A 9553-nucleotide genomic window follows, 5' to 3' on the forward strand; every position below is an offset into this window, starting at 1 on the left:
AAGACGTTATATTTGGAGTCAGTAAACCTAGGTTTGAACTTCAGTCAGGAGAAATAGGTGACCACTGGCAAATTCCTTCCCCTATTTGAATCTATTTCCTCTTCTGTAAAATGAGGGAATTTGGGCTAAATGAGCTTAAGATCTTTCCCAGCATTAAATCCAGTGTATAAGAGAAAAATGAAGAGAGAGAGAGGGGGGAGAGACAGAGACAAAGAGATACAGAAACAGAAACAGAAAAAAACAAGTCTACAGGAGGGTGTGTGAAAGAGTCTGCATTAGGGTGCTGTTTGTGACTTTCAAGATGAAGATATTTGTGTGAGTCTGTATGTCTTTATGGGTCAGGGTGAGTCCATTTAGAAGGACTGTCTTATTCGAGTCTACCAAAGAATGAGGGTTTCTAGACATTTTCCTGGATTTAGGTGCAGTTCTATATATGCATGTGTTTTTGTAACTATTTGCACCACTGAGTCTCTTTGAAAGACTTATAAGGGAACATTGTTAATTTCCAGTGGTGTGCAAGGATGCAGAGAGGTAAATGTTTATTAATTAATTATGAACCTGGTATATGGCATGGGTGTGTGGTGGCCCGTGTGCCAGTGTGAAGGGATAAAATGCTGGATGGTGTATTCAAGAATAAGGTGGGAGTGGGACTAACTACCACAAGCTGTTTAGATGAGCATATGCATAGCTATTCCTTTATGTTGGTGCACAGCAAATAAACGGGAATGTGAGTGGATGCTAGAACTTGGTAACTAACCTACATATACATACTGATATACATCTGCTGCTACAGTGTAGCGGCAAGCACCCCAAGCGTTCCCAGGGTGGCTGCCCGCACAGGTTCTTGGATCTGCTTTGTTAAAGGAAAGCAACTCAAAATGGGTTAACAAGCTTACTTTAATCAGTCAAATATGTATCGTTTACCTAGTTCAGGGGAAAGAGGTCAGCACTCCGAACTTCAGAATATACAGACAGAATTATCAAGACAGAAACAGATCAAGTAGACAGATTTCCAAATTGTCCAACCATTACATCCATACCAAACAACATCTTGGTTTCAAAGCCGGGGGGCTCTGGACAACGGTTTTCCAGAGTTTCATCTGATCAAATCACAAAACACTTCTCAAAGTGAGCCCCAAAACAATGCTACACATCAGGGCTTATATAGCCTTCTCCTGGCTCAGGGAATGTAACCTTATTGACTCACTGGACAATCAAGAAGTATCTACTGAAAAACAAGCCTCCCACCCCAGGCTCCAGGTGCACTTTAGCCTAGGGGCAGGAAAGATCTTAAAAATTTACATTCCCATTACACACAGATGCAAAGTTCCTGAGCGATCCTTTGCAGATCAGTGTGTCTACAAAGCATAAATGACTGCGAGTAGTCAACTGTCAACAGTTGTGTGTGTGGTGTGTGTAGTGAAAGGAATGTATGCTCGTGTACAATGCACATATCTGCGTAAGGACTCATCCAGGCAATTAATAAACAAGAAAATTCTTCTACAAGTGAATTCACATAAAGCCACCAAGTCAACGACATCCCTGAGTTTAAAACTACTCGGACCACGGGAACTGGGTGCCAAAAGATGAGTTTCTCTGAGCCTCAGTTTCTCGATCTGCAGAATAAGGGTGATAATAATATCTGCACTACTCAATTCCCAAAATGTTTGAAAGAAAAACACTTTATAACGAGAAGCTTCGATTTCTGGAATAAGTTGGTCGCGTGTTAAAAACAAAAGCGGATGAAGAGCCCCAAAGGCTCCTAAGGAAAGAAGTATTTTGGAGAAACCCTACAAGAGGAGGGGATGGGGAGAGGTAAAGAGAGTGAGTCCCTAGGCTGTCAGTTTTCTCTCCAGGGAAATAGAGTAGCCCCTTGATAACCCGCCTGGAACGAATTCCTCTCTCCTCTCCTTTCAATCGATCCCAAAGATCTCGAGGTCTTTACAACTCAAAAGTGAAAGCAAAAAATAAAAACAAAACTAGAGACCTCCATGATTTGTAATTGACAGGTAACCCCCTATCCCAGAGAAAAATGAAAAAAATGGTCCCAAAGAGTAAATGTAGTGAGCACTGACGAAAGAATCCACTGAACAAAATTGATGTCCTGGCAAAGAAACCTAGTACCCTCGAAAAGAATCCTATTAGACTCCAGATGAATATTTGCCATGAGCCTTCCATTCTTTTAAGGTTGTACTGGACTCCCGGGTCCCAGTTCCCTCCCACTCGGAGCCCCATCAGCAGGCAAATTCCCTTAGCCCATAGTCTGCCTGGTCCTGTTTTGCAGAGTTTGAGATATCAGAAAGACCTCCTGGGTTAAGAAATTTCATTGGAAAAGAAAAAAACAAAAGCTTGGGGTGAAAACTGCTAGGCTGGGCTGGTTCTTAAACCGAGATAGAGAAACCAACTCTAATTACTAGTTACTAATTAGAGAAGGAGGCGTACCCCGCCCAATTGAACATAGCTTAAGCTGCCAGTTAATCCTCAAATTCACTGTTCTCTACTGAAAGAGGCTTGGGAAAGTGGCTTTCTCACCCTGGTTAACCTCCTTTAAAAAAAAATTATCGCTATCTTTTGATTTCATACCACATTTTTTCCCCAAAATATGTTCCTCCTCCTCTTCCTCCTCCTTCCCTACCAAACGAGCCATCTCTGTTTACAAAGAATAAAGAGAAAAATTCAGGAAAACCAACCAAAACACCAACCAAATTTGACATTCTACGCAATATTATTTCACATCCATTTTCTCAATTCTTCTCTACAGCTAATTTTCAAGGGTTCCCAATTCTGCCTTGTCTACAAGAACTGGAAAACTGGAGAGGTTCTAGGCCTGGAAGAAATATAAGCCAACCCTGAGGGCCTCTGCCAAAGGCCAGAGCAGGCCGGCATCGCACAGATCTAGATCTCCAATCAGGTCAAGTGGGTCGTTTCCTCGGCAGGACTTCTGGGTCGTCCTCAATTTCTACCCTTTCATCTCCAGACCCAGCTTCGCGTCCCTTCTGGGGCTGTTTGTTTCCAGGGTTGGTGGACTGTTTTCTGCACACACTTCCTCTAATCTTTCATGAAGTTTCAATCCTTTCCGGTCTATAGACGGAGTAAATCTATAATTCAAATCTTCCCGCACCCTTACACACACGCACAAACCCTGCCACTGCCCCGACAGATCCCGGAAATTTTCTAAACCCTCAAACAGAAAGTCAATCTTTCCTTTCTGAATGGAGTAGTCTCCTCTCCATTGCCATCCCTTATTTCATCATCCTGAAAGCCCAACTAAGACGTCCAATCCAAAAACAACTTTTCCCCCTCCAACCATCCCTTTCTTTCCTTTAATGAGGTTTCTCACTCACCCCACCCCGCTTCCAGCGCAGAGCCAGGGCGAGAGAGGTCAAGACCACCAGCCAGGAACTTCAAGTTCAATGGCAAAAGCCCCTCCCCCCCCCATTCCCGGCAGGGCCTCATCGCCCTTCCCCCATCTTTGGGGAGGCTTTTGAGTCCGAAAGTGACATCTTTTAGTAGGAAACCTTCAAAATTCCAGGAGGGGCCCCTTGCCCCATCACTTCCGGAGCAATTTAGAAAGGGAGCTAATTGAAACATTTTCTTCTCCTTCTTTCTCCCTCCCCTAGTTGACCCGGCCCCCTACGGCTGTCCTCACCTCCGCCGTATTTCCAGCTCCAGCCTGTAAGCTGGGAGAGGAAGAAAGGCTATTATTTTTCCTTACTGGATGTTTTAAATCGCTCTCTGGCTCTAGCCAAGCCAGTAGGGGGATGGGGTGTCGGAGTGCTGAGGAGGTCAGAGGCTGTCTGTCTGTCTGGGTAATGGACACACTGTACCTGTTCCTATTCTGAACCGGGAAAGGAACTGAATAAGGCGGATGAAATTCGTGTATATATTAAAATAACAACAAATCACATTAAAAACAACAACAACAACAACCCAGGCGCTACTTTTTCTGACGTCCTACCGTTCTCCTTTTTTCTCCACTGGCAGAGACATGGATTGTACTTTATTCCACAGATTACGGTAACGAGTTCTTTTATCGAATTTGTCCCGTTGATTTGGAAGGAGTAGTTAACTTTACATAAAAAGTTGCTGAATGAAGTGGAGGAAGGTAGATTCATTCCCCCAGAATTTTAGTGCTGGCACTTGAGACTTTAACTAAAATTTTAATGAAAGAGGGAAGGTGGGTCAGAGGGAGGAGTGATGAAGACAGAGAATTCTCTGTTTGGGGCAGTGGTGCTTTGGAAGAAGAAAGACGCAACTAAGGGAAAATTAGAAAATGGGGAATTGGGAAATGTTTGGGAAGAATGAATCGCATCAAAAGTAATTCCACCGACAGGATAGACAAAGTCACTAGAGAGTCTGCTGCACGGACTTGGGGTAGGCCTGCTGCTCCCCCTGCGCCAGAAATCCGTGCTTTACCAGGAGGATAGATGGGGAATAACGAAGAGGTGGCTAATAGATCGAAATGTACTGTGCCTCTCCCCAAAGCTGAAGGCATCTAAATTCAAACTCTGCACTTGAAAGCCGTATCCATATTTGCTCATCCATCATTTTTCATCATGCCCTGGACAACTCGCCTGCCCCGGTGGTAGTAATGATGTAGGTCCCGGAAACCGGGTAGAGTAAACAACCTGGCCCCGGCTCCATCCTACCCATTTATTTACAAGCCACGGTCTTGCAACCTTTCCAGGAGGCCGCCAAACAACGGCAGTGGGATTCTGAGCCCCGTGGAATCGCGGTACTGGGGGGGAGGGGGGGGAGGGGACGGGGGGCAATGATGGTTTTATTTTTACTAATTATTTCCGACCAGTCACTTGGTATATTCTTAAGTGGAGCCATCGTGTTTTGTACTTTTGTGTCTAAACACCCTCCTCTCCCCTGCCATCCCCATTATTTTTAATTTTTCAATGTTTAAAAACAGCAGAGAGAATAGAGTCAGCACCCTGCATAAATTTTCGTTACTATTTAAAGATCGCGTGCAGTTATTGCCGCTAGGTGTAGAAGAATCCTCTCTCCCAGCTCCTCGGAATAACGATGACAATCTTTCGGTTCTAATTTCTGCAGTAAACCCTTTTGAAGATCTAGGGAAATTCGCCTCCGTTCCTGTTTCCCCCTTTCATACAAAGGTACGACCAGTTACACATGTACATTGGATCTATTTGTAGATGTATATGACTGAGAGAATTAAATATGGACGATCTTTATGAGGCTAGCAGCATGTACACACAGAGAGGAAAAAATTGTATTTGAAAAAGGGTTGTATCTGTATAAGGAAAAAATAATTTTAAAAGGGGGTGCTCTTGTTGCGGTCATGTGCATGAATCACGTATTTATACATATAAACATGTCACACAGGGAATTTTTAATACAGAGACTATTGATTTATATATAGAACAAAGACAGGCTGAGAAGGGGAAGAAGCGCCCGAGCTCTCTTTAGGTGGGGCTATGGCTCTCTGTCCTTCTCCTCCATTTTAGATCTCTTTTCCAACCCCTATTCTTGCAGTTTTCTACTAGCCCAATCACCGGCTAAATTGATTGATCTGCCTACCAGGATTGCGTATTGAGTCTTGGGAGTTTCTGTACAATTGACTTATGATGTCTGTCCTGCACTCCAGCCTGTTACCATATTTTGGAGATCCTTCCCCGAACCCCAAAACCCTAAAGCCGAAGGCAAGACGGAAGTCAAGGTGTCTGGAGATTCATCGGCTGCAGTGGCGCATTATAGTCGGTAGGGGGAGATCTTGTTCTTTGCATAACCCAATACCGCTTCAAAGAAAATTACTCCTGTAGCTCTTTACTAAATAGCTGAAAGCGAAAAATTAAATTATAGAATTATAGACTGTTAGAGCTGATGTCAGAGCTTACTTAAAACCGCTGCTTTGTAGGAAGGAGGTGGGAGTTCGGGCTCTACAGAGTCCCTCATACCTCAAACTCGAGAACAGATTTGTTAGTATACTATCCCAGTTATTAAAAGCAGCAGCCTGGTTGACTCTTCACCAGCTTTCCTTCCCTTCCTCCTTCTTCGATTTAATCCTTCCTAATTTCTTAAGTCTACCGAGTTTCCAGAAACCTCCCCACAAGAAATCCAAGTAGAGCTCCGAGTTGAAAGCATGACAGACTTGTAGCTCTGAGACCCTAGGGACCACTGCCTTCTTCCTCCACACCCAATTCCAGAACACTTTGAGTAGATTTTGTAGGGAACACTTGTAGTACCTTTTGGTTTGGTTTGTTTTTGGGCTGAGGAGGGGTGGTATGGAAAGGGAAGCAGGAGGAAATCAAAGCTATAGATGAATGAACCAGATCCAAAAGGGAAAACAGAAAGTAATTGAGTTCCCAAAGGAATCAAAGTTTTCTCCCAGAGCCTCCAGAATTGCTTTCCCTGTTAATGAGTTAAGATTCTTAGTCCGATTCTCCGTCTCGTTCTTTCCCAGAATCTGAATTCAGGACTAGGATTCCCCAATATCAGGCGGCTGAACAATAAACTAATTACCAGGCCTAGATCCACCACCCCCGAGTTATGCTAAGGACTTGTTTCCTCTGCACTTCGAAAATAGGGAATGGAATTCAGAAGACGGCATTATGGAATCAAGTTCATTTCATCGGGTAATATTAAATGAAGTGTTCTACCGTATTTCCATTAAGATCTATCACTCTGCTATAATGTACTGTTCTATAGAGCTTGCATTATACTATAGTTTCAAGGGCTTCTACTATAAGTTTATATCGCATATGCTACATAACAATGACACCTTTAACAAAAGAAAGCCACAGGGGAGAGAGTGCCCTCCGTGGGATCTTTACTCTCCAAACATCGGATCATAGCCCCTGCCACCGAAATGTCAGCCAGGGATGGGGGGTGGGGTGTAAATGTGGACGTCAAACGGGGAAATCCCTAGTGAAATCAGATTTGGGTTCCTTTAGCCATGCCACAGTCCAGTCTCACACTTTTTTTTTTCCATTTTAAAAGTTGGAAATCCTGCCTCTGCGTACTTTATAAAGAGAAGGACCTCCACTCACTCTAACCCTCAGCCCAAAGGCTTCAGATCCAGCAACCCCAAGTTCGGAAAGGGGGAGAGCATTCAGTTGGCTGGTTTATTAATTTATCTCCCCCCCTCCCTTTTATTTTTCCTCCTCTAGAGCATATAGAAGCTCTAAATTGAGGAGGAGAGTGACTCTCTTCTCCCCAAAATCGTCTGGATAGCAGCTTCTTTATACTATCCGGTTATATATAATATAATATATATTATATTACATATATTATAATATATAATATAATATATAACCGCTATACTATCCGGTTCATCCAGGTCCCTATATAATCCCTAATCCTCAACTTTCTTTCCAGACAACTGAGCAAAAGTGGGGTATTAAGGTTTTGCTTTAAAGCCAGGCATGGCAGAGAGGGGAAATTGAACTATCCAGATTCTTTCTCTAGCTCCATTTCGTTATCACCAGTTCACCAGAGCCCAGGAAAAGAGAAGTGGGAAAACAGAAAGCTAACTAGCTTTGCCTCACCCCAATTTTCCAGGGGACAAAAGGAAGAATTTGGATAACCCAAGGCTGAGGACTCTTAAAGGTACCTTTCTATATAATCTGAAGGTGGAAAGGATGTCCTATTGAAAATAATGCCCTTTTTCATCGACTACTGTGGCTGGAAGGCTGGCCTTTGCCTTAGAAAAGAGAGCTGGCAGTGTAAAGTCATGGCAATGTGGACACCCTGTCCCCAGTCTCTCTGCTCCCTCACGGTAGACAAGGCCTGAAGAGAGACCCCAGTTTTCCATCTGGACCTGGGTCTGGAGAGGAAGGCACCACTGAGATGAGTGTCTTCCGGAATTTATTAATTTATTAATCAAGCTCCATCCATAGAAAGTGGTTTGTAAGGCGCTCTAAGGAACTGCTAAACAGAGAATATGAAAATGATTATAATCTTGACTAATATTATTGTTATCTCTGTCATTGTTATTCTTACTTTTTTCCCCTCGGTGTAACTATGTAGGCAAATAGGGAAGAAAACCTTGACCTTTCTCTCTCTCTTTTTCTACGTATGTAGTGATGTATCGCAGCTTTCTTATTCATCGAAAGAGCCCTGGATTTTTGGGAAGCAGGGCTGATCCCAGGGGACATTTCTTTGGCAGAATCGGTGGCCTAGCTAGGGCTTCACGTCCCCCAACTTGTCTCAGACCCGCCCCAGCCCCTGGCTGGGTCCTGATCCCCCAGAAACGGCTTCCCTTCCTGCCAGGAGATCGACATCAAGGGGTGGCGTTGGTCTTGATCTTAGCTAAGACCTTCTTTTCCTTGACCCGGCGATTCTGGAACCAAATTGTGATCTGTCTCTCAGAAAGGCTGGTGGCGGCGGAGATCTTGCGCCTCTTGTCCTTGGTGACGAATTTGTTGGCGGCGTACTCCCGCTCCAGCTCCCGAAGCTGACCCTTGCTGTAAGGGATCCGCTTCTTTCGGCCCCGGCGGTAGGAACAGCCGTCCGGCGGATGCTGGGCCGAGGCGTCTATGCAGGAAGGAGAGGTAAAGGAGAGAGATACTTAATTCAGACTGCGGGTCCTGTGTCCTCTAGGGTATCTCCTAGCTCTTCGCATAAATGCACACCTGCAGAAATACATCCCCACCCACATCATACGAACACACGCACACCCAGACACATGTATGTGTTAAGAAAAATAATTCACATACAAAGCACTGCACGCCTCCCTTCAGAACACTCAGGCACACAGCCATAAACACAAACAGCTTTTCACATGAGCCCCTTACGCTTAGGTACAGCCACAGGTGTGTGTACACTCACAGACACCCACGCACATATCTAGACACATCCACGTACACATAACCACAGACACGTATACACAGGTTCCAGACACTATCTAGAACATTAAAAAACTCAGAGACACTCTACAGAGCCACTCACTGCAGGCCAGTGCTCCCCAACCTACCCTCCAAAAGAGGTCACATACGTAGGTGGTGTCTACACAACACCAAAATGACCGGGATAAAAGTGGAAAATTCAACCTAAAAGGGTGTGAGGGACCTGTCGTATCCACTACAAGGTGGCAAAATTTTTATTTCACTGACATAGTCACAATCTATGGTGCTTTGCTTTTGTCTAGAAATAACTTATTACTATCTACCGTACAAAGAGACCCACACAACACGTATGGACTACACACACCCCTCCCTCCCAAACACGCATACATGCAATGTTGTGCACACAATAGGAAAGACCTCTCAGACCTCCTGGACAGCTGCAAAGGAAAAGGACCAGAGGCGGTAAGCTGGTGGGGCCAGATTTCCCAGGCTCCGTCTCTGCCCCCTCATAATTAGGGACCACTGGCCATATCCCTGCCAGCACAGACCCTTCTACTTAATCCCAACAACCATTTTTGGAAGACTGACAAAGATCAACTGCAGCCAGTCTTTGCCTTCCCTTCCCGAGTCCTACGAATCTCCCATCTTTCATCAGTTCCAATCTGCCTTGATATCAATGTCACTCCCTCCCACCACACACACACACACACACACACACACACACACACACACACACACAC

General features: G+C 44.6%; 1 protein-coding gene across 1 annotated transcript in view; it reads right to left on the minus strand.

The window, feature by feature from the left end:
* Positions 1–8248: 8248 nt before the first annotated feature.
* The window catches only part of HOXB13 (homeobox B13), a 2003-nt gene continuing 698 nt past the window's right edge, over positions 8249–9553 (minus strand). The window contains exon 2 of the mRNA XM_069064267.1: positions 8249–8502. Within this exon, the coding sequence (XP_068920368.1) occupies positions 8249–8502 (254 nt within the window). The remainder of the gene's footprint in view (positions 8503–9553) is intronic.

Source organism: Petaurus breviceps, unplaced genomic scaffold (genome assembly GCF_028583685.1).
Source record: "Petaurus breviceps papuanus isolate PSGF00001 unplaced genomic scaffold, PetGlider_PUasm1.0 90630, whole genome shotgun sequence".
Lineage (NCBI taxonomy): Eukaryota > Metazoa > Chordata > Mammalia > Diprotodontia > Petauridae > Petaurus > Petaurus breviceps.